Source organism: Rhododendron vialii, chromosome 9a (genome assembly GCF_030253575.1).
Source record: "Rhododendron vialii isolate Sample 1 chromosome 9a, ASM3025357v1".
NCBI lineage: Eukaryota > Viridiplantae > Streptophyta > Magnoliopsida > Ericales > Ericaceae > Rhododendron > Rhododendron vialii.
This window is the reverse complement of record NC_080565.1, coordinates 13,441,555-13,462,308: the sequence shown is the minus strand read 5'-3', so window position 1 is coordinate 13,462,308 and position 20,754 is coordinate 13,441,555. Positions and strand designations below refer to the sequence as shown.

The window sequence follows — 20,754 nt, the reverse complement described above, 5'->3', positions numbered from 1 at the left end:
ATTTACACAATGAACAAATTTGGAGAAATCAAAATATATTGATTGCGAATGAATTTACATAATTTTTCACCCATACTTCTGCCATCTCCTCATGCTTTTGCCAAAAAAGTAGCAACATCAAAAGCAGATTCATCTACAGCATTAGCTCATGCCTCAATGAAGCAAAGCTTGGGGCATATACAACACCAAAAAATTGCATTCCACCAACAAAATACAGCAATTACAAAAAAAAAAAAAAAAACTACAAAACCAAAAAGATGCAAAAGTGGCAACATGATATTTCACAAAAGTGGTAGCTAGTCATTTGTTTCCCATCCTTCATTTGTTTCATATCTTGTCTTGTATCTCAAAAGCATCATTCCATCCCTGAAGTTCTCAACACGCACAGAAAAAGAAAGACAACAAAAAAACAAATTAAGTCAAATCAAAACTTGGAGAGAAAGAGTGTGTCCTAGTTAAACTTATAAATAAATAAAAGTAGGAAGTCTTAGAGCAAAACTTACTATAATCATGTCCCAAATCATATGGAGATTCATTAAGGTCATAGGTCCACATACCAAGATATCCTACACTTGCCTGAGATGGCTAAAATCATAACCAATTGAAATTATAGCGACATGAAAAAAATTACAAATTGAAAAGACTCGATGTAGTACAAATGAAGTTATACTTATAGTAACGTTTCCACTCTCTTGCATGACAATCTCGTGAAATCTCGTAGCATGAGTGTGGACTTCCACATCCTAAAGTGGAATAAAGTCAAATTCTACATCATACAAATTAATGAGCATAATTATGTGAAACAACGAAAGGAATGCATAATGATCGGTATACCGGTGTACTCTTTGCATTGGCGCGACTACATTGGACCCTTTTGTTTGATTTCGTATTCTTCCTAACAATTTGCTCAGTCATTGATTGTTTCCTTTTCGTCCGCGGTCGCCCTCTCCGAGGCCCTACACTTGGATCGCCCACGGTATTTGATTTATCTTTGAAACTTTCCAAATCATTTTGTACATCTCCAACCGTAGGCGTATTGGTCTGACACTCCTCATCATATAAGTCATTTTCCGCTTTAATTTCTTGCAACCTAGTCGCCATCCTATCAGTCTTGGCAATGGAGTACATGGCATTATCGGCGGCCTCATTGAATAACTTCAACAATCTGTCATAGCGAACAAATTCAGGCTTGCGCTCCCAATTAACATAACTCACCTTAATTTTTGTATGACTCCTCACCAAGTTTTTCATCCATCGTCGTAGAATATATTTATCGGGCACTACTTCAAGCTTCTTTTTTGACCAAACCGAGATCATATGCGAGCACACCATTCCCTTACTCTCGAACAACCGGCAATTGCAATTAGTTTCTGTTGTCTCCTCATTAAAATGAACAAGGAAAGTGCAAGTCTTAAATATATATTTTTTCTTTCCAACTAGGATGTCTTGTTCAATGTGGAACTGTGAAATACCATTTACTACCGGTCCAATAGTCAAATTGCACCCAATTGTTTGGCCTACTTGCTCTCGGAATTGTTTGCATTTCCCAATTGTGTATGCTTGCTGAAATTGGTCTTCAAAACCATAAGGGGACACTTTCTGAATTTGAAAGTTTAAGGAATGGGCGTTTGCCTCTTCTTCTTTCATCACCTTCTTACCCAAGGCATTCTCATATTGCCCCACAAACTCCTTCGAGGTGGTATTGGAATGGACGTAGCCATCAAAGAAGGCATTGATGCTTTCGCTTCGTTGGGTTGTTGACATCCCCGCCCAAAAAGTATCCTTAACAAATGCTGGTATCCATCGATGCCTCTCCTCGTACAATCCAGCTAGCCAATCATTGCCTTGTAGATTAAATTGTTTGATGAGCTCTGCCCAATTTTGTTCAAAGTCCACTGGATACAAGGAATCATAAACAGCACTCTTGAGAGATGTTTTTATCACCTTATACTCGTTGCAACTCTTCAACTTGTCACGAATTTTTTTCATGATATGCCACAAACACCAACGATGTCGTGTATTTGGAAAGACTTGACTTATCGCGTTTTGCATTGCCCTACATTGATCTGTGATGATGGCGTTAGGGTATGAACCATTCATGCAAGAAAGCCAAGTCTCAAACAACCATACAAATGAAGGAGTGTCCTCCCGTGTTACCAAACCACATCCAAACAAAATCGATTGTCCATGATGGTTGACCCCTACGAATGGTGCAAAAGGCATATTGTATTTGTTAACAAGGTAAGTCGTGTCAAAGGTGACCACATCGCCAAATTCTTTACACAACTCTCTACTACACGCATCAGCCCAAAAGACATTCCGTAATCGGTTATCTTCATCAAGATCGATGGCATAGAAGAAGTCACTATTATCTTTATGCATTTTGACAAAGTACTTATGCATTGCATCGGCATCCCCTTCTTTGAGCAGTGCATGCCTTTCTTTATCCTTCAAATTCCTTGCATCCTTATCTATCCATGGTAGATTATCAAGCCCCCCTGCCTCTATTACACATGAGGCAATGGTTTTGTTCATTGTGATTCCGGCTGCCGCATGTAATTCAATTATCCTCTTCGAATGGGGTGGGATATTCCGGTAGTACCGAAGATATTTCACTTTTTCTGGATCCATTTCATGGTTATGGTTCAATTCAATCAAATTCAACATCCACTTCCCGTCAACTTTCAAAGAGATATTCATATGGGCTTTACAACCTGTTTTTGGTGTTGGATGGAATTTAATGGGATTCAAACCCGTTGGCCTGGCATTTCCAGCCCGATGACAACCATAAGTTATATTCGACTTTACCTTGTCACGCTTCTTAGAGGTTTTTGTGATTACACCGAAACCTTTCGCTTTCGCATAAGTAGCATAGCATTCCTGGGCTTCGTATTCAGATTCAAATCTTGTTCCAACCTTTGGTTCCAATACCACCTCCAAATTTTGAATTTCCTCCAAATTTTGATCTTGTATTTCCATGATGCTAAAAATAAGAAATACAAGACTTAAGAACATACACACATAACTATGTTTAAAAAAGAATTGAACTAGTCCACATGTACAATGCACTAAAACATTAAACAATCATACAATTACAGAATAATAAATTGGTCATTGAGAAAACGACGACGTAAATATATGTACTAATATTTTCCCTTTGTCTAGATATAATATTTGCACCATACAACTACAAGTGACCTTAACTGCCTTACACAATCAGTCTAAGACCGAAGCCCCTTCAAGGTCTATATTCAATTTCAACTCATCAAAAGAAACAACAATTATGCATAGAAGCAGGAAAATCGAAAATGAAAGAGAGGAAAGTATGGACTATTTTGTCTTTAACAAGCGTTGTAAATGCCTTTCCAAGTGAGAGAGCAAGAAACAGAGAGTGTTAACTCGTTATTCAATTAAAAGAATGACAACTAAAAAAAATAATAACATCTACAATCAATGCCATCAGAAATCAAAAATCCTAATCGAAAACCCTAAATCTTTTACGTTTGCGCACACGTATTATGTGACTTGGGGTTGGTGTGCTATGTTGGAGGGTACGAGTCTCTGTTAATGTGCGTGTACAAGCAACATTGAATACTTTTCCCATGCCAACCAGGAAAAGCAGTCATGTGAGACCCACTATAAGACGTGCCCACACGGGAATAGGAAGGAAAATAAATGAGGCGCTTCAATTTACCCGTGATTGTGGATTTCCCACACCCTTTTGTCTTGCTCTAAGTCAAAATAAATTCAGCCAAACGACAGAAGAAGGAAAGGCGGGAGGAGAGAGAAGAGAGGAGATCGTAGTGGTGGGAGAATCGTGGTGCGAGTTGTGGTGCAGCGTCGGTGGTGGTGGTGGGCTGGTCGATCCGTGGGGGCTCCAGTGGTGGTGGCCCGGCGTGCTGCATTGTTTTTTGGAGGGAGAGAGCAGGAGAGAGAGTACTAATATTCACTTTCCCAATTTTTTTGAAATGAAATTGGTTTTCCTTCTGGCGCATTTGAAAGGAAGGGAGAACTGGGGCCCATTTACTTGCCACGTCGGATCAGGATTGTCGGTCGGGATTTTGATCCCTACTGATAGCAAAATTGATTGGTTAAGTAGTCGCTAAATTTGATCATATTATTGTGAGTCATATTTTGGACTAGCTGCATCCACAATGTAAAAATCAAAACCAAATGGTTGCTAAAGTTAGCTATGTTTGCTCAAAAAAGTACTCACATTATTATAAAAGGAGGGATTTTGCCACTCCCATTTGTGTCTTTATTAGATGATCGATTTGTTTTGTGAGAGAATGAGAGTGGCGGTAGAAAAAAGAGGAGTGGCAAAATCAATTCCCTATTATAATCAAATTTTGCAACCTTTTAACCAATAATCAAATTTGGGCATTTGAATAATCAAAACTAACAACTTTTTGCCAATAACCAAATTTAGTGGTTCCCACATTTCTCAATCAATTATACTTATCATTACTTAAAAACCTTCTCTTTCTCTCTCTCAACAATATTTCTAAGAAAAATATTTTAAAAAATAGTTTTTATTCATTTGTTTTACAAAAACTGTTCTTTTTTAAAAACAGTTTTTTTTTTCAAAAACTATTTTAAAAAAAACTATTTTTGGAGGGATGAAATAGGCGTGAAATGAAGGTAAAAGTTTAGAGGGAAGGAACAGCTGTCAGTGGACCCAATGATTTTGATTATGGGCAAAAAATAAACAATGTGAAACTTAATATTGCTAACTTAATTTAGCAACGTCTAAATAGATAATCAAATTTTGATGTGGCAAGTTTTGATTATTACAATGTGGATGCTCTAACATTGCTAACTTTAAAAATCTTTTAATTTGATAATGTCATTGGGGACACTCTAATAATGATATCTCGCAACAATATTATCACCATTACAAAATGTTACACTATTGTAAAAGCCACAATATGAATGGTTACTGAGAGACGTGTCTCACTCAGTTCGATTTGTGACATTCTATTTTTTGGTGACACTAAATAAAAATATTATCATTATTGACTTGGTTTTTAATCCTACTATATAACCTAGGATGTTTTGGTCATTTAGTAGCAAATTGTAATACCGTTAGTGTTCGATAGTGTAATTTTCAGAACCTCATGGGAGATTCTTGCATTTGTCGAAAACCTCAAAGGTGGTCAGTAATATTTAACCTTTTTTCTATCATGTCCCTCCCCATTTGTTTCCCTCTACAAAGCCACCATCCAAACATTAACGGCCCGTTTGAATGGAGGATTTGTTTTAGGTGGATTTGTAATGAGGGGGAATTTGAAGGTAGATATGTAATGAGGGGTGATATATTAAGAACGGTGACCCCACCTCTTAATAAGGGTGGATTTGTAATGAGATGTTTGGATGGTTTTTTGAGAAGGGGGATTTGGAAGGGGGATATGATGGGATAAGATGTGAAATGACTTTAGTACCCCCATTTTATTAATTTAATGGGTAATATAGGTTAATTTAATTAAAATTAAAATAAATACATATTTATTTAAAAATACTGGATAAAATTAAATCAAGTTATCTTTAAAATGATTAAACCTTAATATTTATTTGTTTTTTTAAAAGAAAAACGAGTTAAATGATATAATATTTGTAAAATAATTCAATTATTATGAAATTATATAGAAAAACATATTTCATTTTTATTATTATAAAATAATGAAAATTAGAAATCTGTTAAATGTTTAAAACGTTTTTGTAATAGAATAATGATATTTCGAAAAAAATGTAAAAACCGAAATATCCCAAAAAAATGGTTCATTGTTAAAATTAGTGGGGTAGTTGAAAGCACATGGTCAACAAATTTGTTGGGTGTGTGGTAATTGAAAACACATATTCACCAACTTTTTTTAGTAATTTTTTCTATAAAAGGCATACATTTGTACACTTTCCTTCATCCCATTCCATATCTATTGTCCATTAAAAGTAATTTCCAACTATTTTTGTATTTTGCCTCACAATGGCACGCGCCGCACGCCGAGCTTGGAGCGATGAGGAGGAGGAGTCGTTACTAGAAAAACTTACGACTCTTGTAGATCAAGGGGTTTGGCAAGCTAAGCACGGGTTTCATCCCGCATACTTGGGAGTCTTGAAAAATCAAATGAGATCTTCTTTCCCCCAAGGAGGTATTGACAAAATTCATATTGAGGCAAAGATTAAGAATTGGAAACAAACTTGTTTTACATTACAATACATGCTTCAAATACCCGGTTTTGGTTGGAATGCAACTGAAAATAGACTGTTGGTAGAAGATGAAGTTTGAAATCAGTATGTCCAAGTAAGTAATCAATATTCTTGCAATTTATATAAATTCATATTTACGGTAATTTTTAAACATTTGTCCTACTATTTGTGTAGGTCAATCGACGAGCTAGACACATGAGGGAAATGCAATTTCCCAATTATAATCGATGGTGCCATTGCTTTGGACGTCAGTACTAATGTGGAGAAGTCAGAAGCTTAAGACAGATGTTAGACAATAAATTTGTACCCTTCGTAATGTACCTTAACCAAATGTTTAAATTTATTTGAGATGATTACTTTGTGTTCATATTACAGTCTTAATTTCCATAATGTTTGAAAAACACATACAAATTCAATCAGAATCAAATAGATGTGCCAAGATTATACAACATAAGAAACCTAAGAAAAAAACTACAACAAAGTATGTGGTTAGACTAGTTCGATGTTGAAATTCCAAAGCAATTGCGGATGTGGAACCATTGTGACTTGATTGTTGTTCGGTTCGAACCGACTGTATTTGAAGGAGCCGGTATCTTTTCTCATGGAACTGTAACAATGCTCCTTCCGCTTCGTCGAACGTGGTGTGTCTTTTGAACAAGTTCCCCAGGTATCCATTAACCTGCAGTCTCGCGATCTCCTAACTTGTATAGATTCCTGGATTACGGCCAACGAAAACCACCCAATAGTTTTGTTTAACTTCACTTGACATTGTAAAATCTACGAGAAAAAATTGATTATCACATTTATAACATAATGAATATTAATATTATGTTTATATGTAGTTGGCTCAAATATTTGTCCCACCAGCACATAGTACACCACTTGGCTACAACTTATGTTGCCAAATGATGATTAAACCATTGACCCTCATAAGTTGTCCCACCAAGACAAGTGCCTTGCCTTCAAATTTTTGTCATATCATCATAACCTATGAAACATAGTAAATTTCAGCCAAAAAAAAAAAAAACATGACAGCCATAAAACTGATATAAGTGTAGGTAGAAAACATGTCAAACAGAATCGGACTGCTGTGGTAGCAGTTAGCAAAACATGCAGCAGATAAACAGAAAACCAGAACAACAACTGGAGGAAAAAGCAGCAGTAGCAGCTAACTACTGCCATGACAGTAGCACTACCATTTGCAAGAGTTGGGATCAAACAGTAGCAAACAGCCACAAAACAACTCAAAAACAGCCACAAAACATCCCAGAAACAGAAGCAAGACTTGGGCTAATACATTACACTAGTAACATTTGACTTGAATACACACACAAAACAGCCCAAGAAGCTAATGCAGCTAAGAACCAGCCAATAAACAGCAACAGAATTAGGCAAAAACCATCAACTAAACAACCTAACAAATTCCCATCAAAACCTTGCGAACAAACAGAACCTAATGCAGCCAAAACCCTCCAACAAACAGCAACAAAATTGGCCAAAAACCAGCAACAAAATAGCCCAACAAGCTATACCAAACCTGTTCAGCAAACATCCACAATGTAGCACCAAAAATAGTCCTACAAATAGCCAAACACTGGCCAGAATGCAGCACCAAAACAGGCCTGCACACACACACACACACAGAGCCCTGCACACACACACAGCCCTGCATGCTAACGGCCACCACAATATGAACATTTTGGCTCAGATGTATTTACCATAATCACAGTAGTATTAACCAGTAACTAAGTTGCCATTAAGGCCTTCATAGTTGCCAAAATCAGTACCAACTAATACACATTGTAATAAATTTAAAGTGCATCATCATTACCCATCTCATACATTTGATCATCATCGTTGCCCTAACATTTGACCTACCAATATGATCATCATCGTTGCCATAATGACTACCAAATATACATTATCAAAAGTTTAACATGTTAGAAGGTGCATCATTACAAAAATAAGGCATCACATCCTCCAACAAAGGGCCAAAAGTAGTATATGGTTAATTACAAAAACAAGGAATCACATCCTCCAATAAAGGGCCATAAGTACAATATAGTTAATTACAAAAATAAGGAATCACATCATCGACCATGTTTAACATTCTACACATAAGTTTGGAGAAATGCTTAAGTGGTTTTCAATTTGATTTTGCCCGCCAATACGGCCTCCATCCAAGCTTGTCTGTAGTTCTCGAGTATGTCGTAAAACGTGTTCACATTTTCTTCCGCCGATACAATAATGGCGTGTGCTGCAAACATATCAAGCAACTCAAGCTCGCCAAACACCTTCTCTTTTTTGGCAGCAAGTCAGTCCTTAAAACCAACGGAATCGGCGATCTTAAGAAATGCTGTACTGCTTTGAGCCATGTAATTCCCTATTGTGTCATGAATGGACGCCTCTTTTGCATCCACCTTTGCCTTCTTCTTTGGCCTTTCCGTCACAACATTGGTCGTCGGAGTGTTTGCATTGGTTCTTGGAGTGGCGGGAATGGCATAGCTTGTTGGAGTCCTGGAAGAAGTTGATATGTCAACAAAAGTCGAGTCACCATTTGCAAAGGACGGAATATAGCAATCATTGAACAAGTCAACGGGGTTAATGGTTTCATCTGGGTCAGTCGGAACATTGTTAAGTTCTGCCACATCCTCGACAACTTCACAAGTGGCCCTATCCCTCCCAAATAGTATTTGCCAACTCTCGTACATGAGAAAAACCTTCCCATTCATCCCTTTCGCCTTCGGATGAGACTACACATATTGAATGACATACATAAAGTGGGAGGTGAGAACAATTTGTGTAAGTGAAAATGGAAGAGTAGATAAGTTACCTTCTCATATTCTATCCACACTTCTTCCGAATCCACTTGAATTGAATTAGTGGCATAGTTCCAACTGAACCAACTAATACGTGTGATGTCGAGAATTAAACTATACATCTTCTTCCAATTTTTCACATTTGACTCGATGTTGGGTACCGCTTTAAGCGTCGTTCCGGGCAATTTCTTTTTCAACTCCTTCTCAACCTCATTGGAAAAGCCCGGTTTGAAACCATTATGGGCCCTATACTTAACAGAGATACACTCCATCATGGCAGTAAGTAGGCATTCCTCTTCCTTATGGCTCCATAGCCTACGAGCTTGTTTTTCCTTAGCACTTGATGTCTGAGATTGCGCAGTTCCTTTACTTTCCATTATGTTTTGTAACTTGATTTTAATAATGGAAATAACATGACATACATAATGTACTCACCAAATAACTAAATATTACATTGAAATAGTAAACACAATTCTTGTTCCACTGGTTTAACAAGTCTACAAGCAAATATGAGTACAATTATTAAATAACAAAGTTACACATATCTTATTGGCTACCCCCAGGATGAGCTAACCAATCGTTGTACATTTCGTTTGCCAAGTTATCTCTCATTTGGGTCCATTGGTTTATACATTCGAGAGTTCTAATGTACTCATCATGTGGTACATTATGTAGGTTGGCCTACTCCCACGCCGTTGTATTCAACCTCAACGGGATCCACCGCCATTGTACGCTTAATGAGATTTTGGAGAAGGCAACAGGAAGTGACGATGCGACATTGAGTCCTAATGGGATAGAAAAAAGTAAGATCTCAAAATCCGCCATCTCATCTTAAGCACTCCAAAGCATCTCTCTACGGCATTTCGTGCTTTGGAGTGTTCATGTTGAAGAATTCCTCCCGACTCTGGGGCATGTGTCCTTACCTCCAACTATTAATATGGTATTGTTGACCCCTGTAAGGTGCTAATATTCTCGGCCCATTAGTGTAACCGGCATTGGCGAGGTAGTAACGACCTACACATGAGATTAGTTGCCTTAAATGAGTATGTTTACACAAATGGAGAAGAATGTTCACTAATGGAAAGGTTTTCAAGTCACATACCGTGTGGAATTTTCAACCCGTGAGGCCTTACCAAGGCGTTTTCAAGCACTCTTGAGTCTGTGGCAGAGCCTTCCCAACCAGACAACGCGTATACAAATTGCAAGTTACGATTACAAACTCCTAACACATTTGTCGCGTAGTCACCCTTCCTTGACCTATACCGTGCCTTGTGTTCGGTTGGGGGGAGAACTGGTATGAAAGTACCATCTAAAGCCCTAAACAATTCTACGAGAGACAAGAGAATTTTTATTATCATTGTTCATTTATAATCAAATAAGTGCATTACCATAAGTTACATATAACATTTATGTACCTCAAACCACTTCCACCTAGCATCCGGCTCATTGGCAGGAATAGGCTGAGGATGATACCACAAGAACTTATGAAGGCGCAATACCGCAATCAAAACTAAGTTGAAATGCCTACTAATTGTTTCCCCCAATCTCCAAAATTGTAAAATGGATTGCCTATTCTTCGTATGGTGCGAGAGGATCCACAAAAATATTGCAACATTCTCTACAACACTAACATTCCTAGACGACACTAGCCCATTTTCAGTAAGTAAATGGCACAACGTCATGAATGTATGCCTATTTACCCTCAATTGGGCTGGCAAGTCGTGTCACTCTAGCGTGCCAACCTATTAAGTGCGTCTATTTGGTGTTGGTAATAATTAGGATTGTCACGAAGATGAGGCTTCTGGCAAAGACTTTGTCGATCCCTTTCGGCAATCAAGTCCATAATTAACAAGTATAGTTGAAGAACGCTATTGACTATTGCCATCATACATAACACTGCTAACAATGCCTTACGGTTTCTCTTCTTTCTTCGTTCACGGTTCGTTAGTCTTGCCATCTGTTTTAGGGCACAAGTTAAATAAGTGTAAATACGATAGTAGGATAAAACCAAATTTAAGGCAACTTATACTATAGTCATTTTTAGCAAATATGTACAAGCAGTATTAGCAAATTCATATTTCTATTTAGAAAACAAACAAAACAGTCACAAACGGCGAAATAAGTGCTTACATGGACTTCTTATAGTGCAAAAGTACGTATTATTACGTTATGGCCTAGGACAAAATTCAATTCAAACAATTAGGAACCACATAAGGATTCATCACTGTTCTGTAGAAAAAACAGTCACAAAACAAACAAAATTGGAAGTTGAACATTGCAGAACATTGCTGGAAGTCACAAAATTCAATTCAAACAGTTGGGTGGGTTCAACTGGAAGTTGAACATTGCTCCTAAAACAGACAAAACTCTAGTCATACTTCACCAAAACTTCCCAAAAAACTTCACCAAAACTCTAGTAATACCAAGGAATTAGGGCAGAATCATAAATTAGGTCAAAATCATAAATTAGGGCAAAATGAAAAAAATAAATTCATGAATAGGGCAACTTAGATCTCAAATTGCTATCTCATTGATGAGTGATATTCGGTTTAGTATAAAAAATTTTAGATCGGAAAAATATCCAGATAGCAAAAATCCAGACCGCAATAAAATCCAGATCGCAAAAAAAAAAATAGGGCAACTCAAATTGCTAACCCCTGTCGTTACGGTACGAAAATGGACTCCATCGAAAACCATATCGCAAAACCATCCAGATAGTACAAAAATGGAGTCCAGAACCATATCTCAGCCCTTTCAAACAAGGAAAACAAGGTTAGGACATGTAGAGGAAGACGAGGTGGAGAGTAGAACCCGTCGGTGTACGGCGGTGGAGTCACCAGAGAGATCCGCGACCTCTCTCTCTCTCTCTCTCTCTCTCTCTCTCTTTCTTCTCTTTCTCGGTCTGGTTCTAAAATGAACGAGGACAACTCACAAAAGTGAAAACTCAAGGGCAAAACAGTCAAAAGGTCACCCAAATTCACTAGCGACAAGGGTTACTCCCTGTCGTTAACTAATACGGGAAGAGCCGGAGATGGAATCCGGCAGAGCTCAAATCCCTCTTTCATTTTGCATAGCCAAACACCAGAGAAGAGGAAGAGGGGGAGAACAAGTCTGGGGGCTTGGCAAATCCGGGGACAAATCCCCCATCCAAACAGGGCGTAAGAGACTCCTTCCAAATACAGTATCACGGAAGTAAACCCAGCTTACTTTCGATAAGAGAGACTCTTCCCAAGAACACTTACAGGCAAATATGGTTCTGAAAATAGATCATTCGTCATGTGATCGGGCTTACCAAACTACTTTTTGTTTTCATAACTGATTCACGCATCGCGTCCTACAAAATACAAAATAAACAAACGGTTTAAATCCTCAAGGTGCGACCCGGAATGAGAACTAAGGCCGCAGCAACATCCTCAACCCCAAATAAGTAGATACGGCGTCAGATTTAACTTACAAACCCAAGCCAAAATCAAAGACACAAAGCTCTTGTCCAAAAAATTCCACATCCTTCCGTAACAAAATGTAATGCTACTTCGCTTTAAAAAAGGTACAAAATATATGTACAACAACTTGGGATGTAGAGGTTTTTCTGACACCCAAAATCTTTGATTCCACTGCTAACAAGTATATACTCATTGGAACAAACCTTGAGCAACATTTCCATTAATGTCGAAATCTCCCTGTGAGTTTTGGTCGAACTCAAGAGCCTCCTCAAAGAGCTTCTTCTTCTTTCCATCAAGCTCGATGATCTTCTGGTCAACTACTTTGAGCTCTGAGAAGAGGCAATGAGACCTAGCTCGAGCAGCCATCTTTCTCACTCTATCCTCGATCCACTGCACTCTGAGCAAACCACGGCTCAAGTTTCCCAATATTTGCAGCAGCTCATCAAAATCAGCTTGGCTCGCTTTAGTCAGCTCGGTTCGCTCCAACCTCTCTAGCAATCCTCCAAAAGCTTCTAGAATTGTTTTTGCAAACAACAAGCTCAATTCGCCAAGGCGCATGAAGGTATCAGGCCTCCGCTTGAAAATATAGATAAGTTTGGATTGATATTCCTCTTTTACCCCTGCAAAGAGAGACTCCAGACTTAGAATCACTTCTAAGCCAGATGACCGATCATTGAGTTTGACGACCCCGTCTTCACCCCTGATGCACAGAGTGGTTCCTTCCTTGATCCGAACCTGAGGCAGCTCTACAAGGAGCAAGGTTGATCAGTCGAACACTCTAACATGAAAAACAACCAAAAAATTATTCATATGATATCTGGTTTAATAGTCACAAGGCCACCTTGTAAAGATACAATGGATACCTTGATGGCATAGGTTTTCCAGTTTTGTATAGAAAGCCAATCGGATTCTAACCCCCATTATCCCAATGAATAACTTAATACGGCCCACTTACAATACAACCTCACTAATTTAAAATTTATTTTTAGTGGAGAAGCTTAAATCAATTTTATTGATCTATTGGAAATAGGTGATGGACAATCACAAATTGATAAGAAGAATTTATTTCTTCTTACACAGCTTTTGGATTTTAAAACTTTTTACGTATACATTGACAAATTTCCAGTCATCAGTGATCCCACCTGTGGCCAAAGATGTACATGAAGCATCAGATCGCTCCCCCTCAACTGGAGAAGCCTTAGTCGATGACCCTCTTGCCTAAAGCTCAGTCAGCCCTTCAACGGCTGGTATCGCTTCGGTTGACACCAACTCAACTTCTATGGCATCCATTTGTTTGTCAACAGCCTGGGCACCAGAAGACCCAACTTCTAACGGCTCCATTTCACTTACAGCCTTGTTTATAACTTGGCTACCTATTTTATTTCCCTGTCCAAGTAACACTAATCAGTAGCAACAAGGGAAGAAGCATAAAAATGTTAATATCCTAAACTCTGATATACTTCAACAGAGCAATCCTGACTCTAGTGAGCAAGGACTTGGATAGATTGTAACCGCTCTTATCCCTTAGAAACAAATTTTTGTTACAAGTCCAATAATAAGTGGAAAAGCAATAAAAACATATTGGAAGATGTTTCAAAAAGTGCACAAGAGAATTAGTGGTGCCATCACCACACGTGGGGATAATAGAGAGCATTCAAGGGGGTGAACATAAGGTGAGTCCAGAAATTAAACGACAAACATATATGCCGGTACTTAGTAGTTCCTAGGACCAACTCTCCCATTGATAGATTTCATGCAACCCGAAACTCCACTAGCCATCTCTGATATCAGCACAACCACCAATAGCACTGTACGATCACAACACACCAGCACTAAACCACTACCCCACAACAATTATGCGACCCTCTTGCCCTGCTTAATTTTTATGCCCTCACAACCCTATGGCTTCTGAATAAGACCACAACGTCGGTGGCAACAAAGACCTAGACAAGTACAACAATGAGCTCGAAGAGGATATCAATATCCCACCTCCAAATCACCCAAGGAGACATCAACAGCAACAACAACAGTAAAACCTTACCCTCCAACCTCATTGTCAGCAACTCCCTATTGGCTAGCAAGGTTGTGAAGCATAGTCTCTCATTCCCGTGGTACAAAGTAATGTGCAACATATAAGTGTGAGGACACCTCTCAAGTCATTAACTAGCTAGGTTGGAATTTAGTTCTACTCAAGACCATGTAACTAACATGATATCAAAGATGACAGACTCCAAACAAGGGTAGGGTATGTGTCCTGCAAGCAATAGGTGTAGCAAAGCATGCACATAGTTAGTGAGGGTATTTTCATTCTCTTGTTGCTGTAGTGGGTCCTCTTCTTTTGTTGCGGCTACGTCAATAAGCACTATGTACACCACTTATTAACTTCATTAGTGTCCGCCTATGATGCACGGACACGGGACATGGAAATTCTAAAAAAATGGGAACACGGACACGGCGGCGGACATGCCACGTGTATATTTATTTATTTATTTATATTTTTTTTCAATTTTTTTCCAAGTTTAAATGGCAAAATTTGGACAAACAAAAAAATTCATAGTTCCAATACCATTCAAACAAAACAAGACATCCATAAGTTCAATACAACCCTATTGAAAAATTACAGTTTGACCCTCAATATTTTTTTAAATTACACTTTGACCCCCGCTGTGTCTCCCTCAAAAAATTAATTAAAGTTATAGGACACGTCACGTGGAGTGTCCTATACGTGTCCCCTCCGTGTCCCCGTGGACACTGTAATACGTTTACCTCAAGAGGTGTCGGTGCTTCATAGGTGTCCACAGCTTAAGTGAAAGAAGTTAGTGGTCCCCAACTAGAAGGGATAATGGATAGTTGAGACATGAACAATAACTCCAAGGAATAAAATGATAACCAAAAACAAGACAATTAATGCAAAACATCCTTAAGTTCTGTGGTGTGAATGAAATTGTCAAACCAAAAGCAAAAACTACAACACAACTCGTTCACTATCCCCTAAAATCCTATGTGGTCATGGCTCAAACACAAGCTCATGGATTAAATGGCCCAATCACATGAGTCTCTTGTTGGTTGATGTAGGACAGAAGTGGGGAGTTTCTATATTTTAGAAATTTTTTATTTAGGAATTTTTCTTTCTTTAATGCCGCTTGTTCTAGCATGATTTAGGTTTTCTTCTACGAATTTTATTTCCTTTCCTTTTAGGATTTTATTAGTCTTTTATTTTATTTTCTTCTTTATAATTTATTGACTAGCAAGAAATTATCTTACTAGATTCCTACTTAAGATAGGATTTTTCTACTAGTATAAATAAGGGTTGTAACCTAAATCAATTATTCAACTTTTGATCAATAATATTAACAGACTTTGTGTCTCTCTTGTGGATTCGAGTTTCTACCTTCGTCTAGATTAGTACACAACTAATCTCTTGTTAATTCTGCTGCGTCAAGTGATATCAGAGCAAGGTTTTTCTAGGTTCGATGGCATTTGTCTGTGGAAGATGCCCAAACCCTATTGATGATGATCGTAGGGAAGGATTTACCAAGAATCGCACCAAAGGATTTGCTCATGGTCAATCTATTAAACACAAAGTTGACGCATTGAGGGATTTGCCCGCAACCAACCTATTAACCAAAACGTCTCTGGAGGATATTATTATCAGCTTGATAGTAAGGATGAATCTGAAGACGAGTTATTTGAGGATTATTATGGATATAAGTCGAAGAAGCGGCATTCAAGGTTTGAAGGGTTTTATCGTACAGATGATGACTTTTCAACTTTTCAGGTAGAACCAATAATTCCTAGTTTTCATGGGTATTGCCATCCTGAGAATTTTATTTATTGGTTTCGCAAAGTTGATAAATTCTTTGAGTTCTACACGGGTCAAATATGTGGCTCGTAAATTACAAGGCTATGCTTCTAGATGGTGGGAGCGATTGCAATCTAATCAGAGGCGCCAGTATTAAACAGCCAGTCAGAACATGGCACAAGATGAGAGAATTGATAGCTACCAGATTCCTTCAATCAAGTCATGAACAATTGGTGTATGAAGAATACCAGGAAAATCTTGAGTCAAAACAAAGGTCGCGAGATAATTTTTATTTGCAGTACACTTTGATCTATGAAGATTATAATCAGACTGTGAGTATAAATTATTCAAGTGACATGCCAAAGGGTCTATCTAGTTTGAATCAGTCGAGCTCACAAAGTCAACAAACTAGCCATACTCTTTCAACTTCAAGTTCGAGATTGCATAAGAGGAAGGAGATTGAGTTGAATAGAGGAGGTAATATTTGTTGAGCCCAACATCGAAGAAACAGTGGAGGTCGATGTAGAATGTAGTCATTATGGGCACATTGAAGCTGGCGGTAAAGAAAAAGATGACCTTGGTATTAGCGAAAAAGAGAAAGCTATAATTGAAGTTGATAATAAAAAAAGGGATAAATTACATTTAACCCCCTTAACTAACACCCGTTAGCACTTTACCTCCCTAAACTATAAAACTCAATACTTAACCCCCTCTAACTATGTAAATCTCAAATGCTCTAAATGTCGTTAACGAAAAAATGTTAAATACCCATATTGGCCTCAATATGCAGGATACCATTGTCCAAGGCCATCAATCTTCTTTTCCTCCCTTAAACACAACCACCACATAACTTGAGCTTTAAAACAATCTTGTCTTCCATCCCATCGCCATCACCGCTTCACCGAGGTGAAACCCAGCTAGCTTAGAAGATGGCTGGAATTCGATGCCGGCAAAAGGAGGCAGTGACTGCCCTCTCCTTGTTCACCCTCATGCTACACAGCTTATACAACGTCGTCTTCTTCCGCCTACACGACCCGTGGATGAACAGCCCCACCAGTGGTGACACTGCTCCTATTGTCGCCTTGTTCTCCTCCATCAACGACAAACTCAACAACGCACACACCGCATTCTGCTTCGACGTCTCCGTACGGGTTTTTAATCAGTAAATCAAAGATTTTATCGCCCCAGCATTGGTTATCAAGCCCCGATTGGCCGCGATGGAGCTCAACCGGAGGCCGTCGATGCAGATCTTAACCGTCAACGCTAGACGTCCTCCTCCGAAACAACCAAAGCACACTGGACGAAACAAGGAGTGGCGACGGACAGGAGGAGTCGAAACACCCTATCCCTTCTGATTTGACCACCACCACCGCCAACCACCATCAACCACCTGAAAAAAAAAAAAAAAAAAAAACCCTAGGCTTAAACGAAATACACCATCTCCTTATACCATCAACCACATCACCTCCACGGCACCCACAGACCAACAAAATCGCCAAGACTCCGACCACCAAAAACCAGCAAATACATCCAAAAGCCCAAGCAAACACCAACCACCACCATCAGCAGCCACCAGAGCCGTAATGGCAGTGCACGCTCGCGCCGATCCTCCAAACAGAACAAAGCAAAAGGTAGTTCACTGGATTAAAAGTGTTACTGAATTTTTTCTAACTTATATTAAAAGTGTTACTGAAATTTCTTTTTTGTAGTCCTTAAAGTTCAATCGAAGCATGGTTTCATTTTGGAAAGCCGAAGCAAGGATCACGGGTGTAAAAGTTATTGTAACTGATAAAAAAAATCTTTTTTGCCATAGTTTTGTTAAGTTTGGGTTCCTAATGTACTCAAAGGTACTTAAATTTTGGGTTTCTTTTTAAGAGTATTGATTATATCCTGGGTTTTGTTTGTTACTTGGAGTTGGAGTTTTCGTCCTTAGCTATATGGGTGTGTTTCTTTTAGTGTGAGCATGAGTTTTGTTTCTTAAATGCAGAGGTTGTTTATTTAGATGATTGACTTCTATGCTTTTGCATCTTTTTAATTCTCTTAATCCCTTTTTGCATTTGTGTATTACATTGGATTGACCTCTACACCCATTTTATCAGTATGGGATGGTTGTGGAAGTCTAGGTTTAATACATACCTCAACTCCAACCACACGTATTTGTTGACGTGACTCACTCAGTATCGTCTTTTTTCTGGCTATCATACTTTTTGATTGTTCTATTCAACAAGGTTAACAAATTTTAGAGCTCTATATGAGATATATTCGTCTGTATTGCTTTGTTTCCTTTTTTTTCTTTGATGGAATTGCCCTCTCTCTTTCCGTTGTGTGGCTTTGGGTTTTGTCATATGTTTTCTTCCTTGGTTGCATTCCACCGTACAGGAAGTAGCTACTTTGTTTAACAGAATGAATTTGTTGGACGATTGAAGGACAAAGAGGTTAGATGTTTGGTAGCTCAAGAGGTACTATGTCATTGCTCATTAGATGTGAACATGCCATATGCCATGCCAAAAAACCAGAGATCAACTTAATGTTTTCCTCTTCATTTGATCGTAGTTATGTACAATGAACTGAATGTTTCAAGTAGAGAAAAAGTGAGAAATAAATTGTATACTTGATGCACCATTACTATGATCCAGTATTAGACTTCATTTTCCTCCCATTACTATGATCCAGTAGTAGATTTCATTTTCCTCTTAGGACCTCTGAAATTCCGACACAACTGGCTGTGAGAGTAGCTCAGTTTTGATTGTAGCATCCATTGCTATGTAGCATGCACACAGACACATTTCTAAAAAAAAATGTAGACACGGATTAAATGTCTAGCTATCAAAAAGTAGCAGTCTACTTATATTTTAGTTTCTATATAAACCAACACTTAGTAGTAGTCTATTTTTAGCATGCTAATGTCTAGCTTTTAAAAAGTAGTAGGCATGAAGGGCAGTGGGTCATGGCATACTTTGCTCAATGAGTTGGAGGTGCTGCATAAATATGAGGCAAGCGTGTGTTTTCTACCAATGAGTTAAGACACCTTTTTTTTTAGTTGAAGTTGGTAGTAACTACTTAACTGATTTGATCAGGTACCCTAATTGAAAAAGTTTATCTTTCTAGGTAAGTTGATTTTAGAATGGAAAAGTTTATCTTTGATTTGATGGATTTAAATTTGATTCGTTGATCAGGATTTAGTAATTTATGTCATTAGTTGGTGTTGTCAATTGAGGCAATATTACGTCACGTTCACCCGTGCCTTCATGCACGGGCATCACTAGTTATGCAATATGGTGATGTTTGTTCTTGTTTTGATGGTAGGAGTGAATATTGGTCATTTATGTAGTTTATATTTCTTTTTTTTTTAAACGCTCGTCTCGCTTCAATGAGGGCTTTGTCGCCTCGCGTATTCAAATCACTAGCTACGAGTACCTATCTCGTTTGGAATAGTACGCAAACTATTCTCTTCGTGAATTCCGTTGCATCAAGTGGTATCAGAGGAAGAAAATATTTGAAATCTCCTAAATTTTTGTCCTACATCAATCTAGGACAAAAATTTAGGAGATTTCAAATATTTGGAAATTTTTATTTAAGAATTTTTCTTATTTAGGAATTTTTCTTTCTTTAATGCCACTTGTTTTGGCATGATTTAGGATTTCTTCTAAGAATTTTATTTCCTTTCCTTTTAGGATTTTATTAGTCTTTTATTTTATTTTATTTTCTTCTTTATAATTTCTTGACTTGCAAGAAATTATCTTACTAGATTCCTATCTAAGATAGGATTTTTCTACTAGTATAAATAAGGGCTGTAACCTAAATCAATTATTCAACTTTTTATCAATAATATTATGAGACTTTGTGATGTAGGACAAAAGTGGGGAGTTTCTATATTTTATTTTATTATTTAATAATAAGATTTTTACTAGGAGTATTTTCATTTAGGTTAGAATTATTAACTTTCCGTATTCAGTTTGATTTTGATTTCCAACTTTATTAGGATTCTTGGCCTACAAGAATTAAGATTTTATTTTAATTAATTAGGAATTATTTCACTTGACGCAACGGAATTAACAAGAGATTAGTTGCTTATTAATCTAGACGAATGTAGAAACTCGAATCCACGAGAGACAAAAATTTGGAAATTTTTTTCCTACATCATTGGTCCATCTATGACATAACATCTTTCCAATTCCTCCACAATACCATTCCCCAGTCCCATTAGTGGATGCGTTACTTATCGACAATTTTCTGTGATATTCCTAATCATGTTCAGTTCCTCTCGTAATGGTCAATGACTCGAAATATTGGTCAAGCTAGAGCAAATAGCAACAACTTCAGGCATAACTATGACAATTTGACAATGAGGAAAGAATATTCCAGGAATTTAGGAATATGTACCTGAAACCTGAAATCAATAGAAAGGAGTACTCCTTTTTTTTTTGGTCAAGAGGAGTACTCCTTTTGAATACATAGACAAGGCACTCTTTCCTTCTTTTTGGCA

At 37.9% G+C, this 20,754-nt stretch overlaps 1 protein-coding gene and 1 pseudogene across 1 annotated transcript; both read right to left on the bottom strand.

Moving 5' to 3' along the window:
- Window positions 1-355: 355 nt before the first annotated feature.
- Window positions 356-3,905, bottom strand: LOC131299632 (protein FAR1-RELATED SEQUENCE 6-like). The gene is made up of 5 exons (XM_058325217.1): window positions 3,758-3,905; window positions 835-3,068; window positions 681-743; window positions 504-585; window positions 356-366 (listed from the first exon to the last, which is right to left on the bottom strand). Exons 1-5 carry the CDS (start codon window positions 3,903-3,905, stop codon window positions 356-358), a joined length of 2,538 nt encoding a protein of 845 aa, XP_058181200.1.
- Window positions 3,906-12,247: 8,342 nt separating this feature from the next.
- Window positions 12,248-20,754, bottom strand: part of LOC131300591 (lysine-specific demethylase JMJ25-like) — a 32,100-nt pseudogene continuing 23,593 nt past the window's right edge.

Coding starts and splice junctions, on each gene's coding strand:
- LOC131299632 (XM_058325217.1), bottom strand. CDS start 3,905: ATGCAGCACGCCGGGCCACCACCACTGGAGCCCCCACGGATCGACCAG. Junction 3,069..3,757: donor CCGCCTTTCCTTCTTCTGTC/GTTTGGCTGAAT, acceptor TTAATGTTTTAG/TGCATTGTACATGTGGACTA. Junction 586..680: donor TCATGCAAGAGAGTGGAAAC/GTTACTATAAGT, acceptor TTATGATTTTAG/CCATCTCAGGCAAGTGTAGG.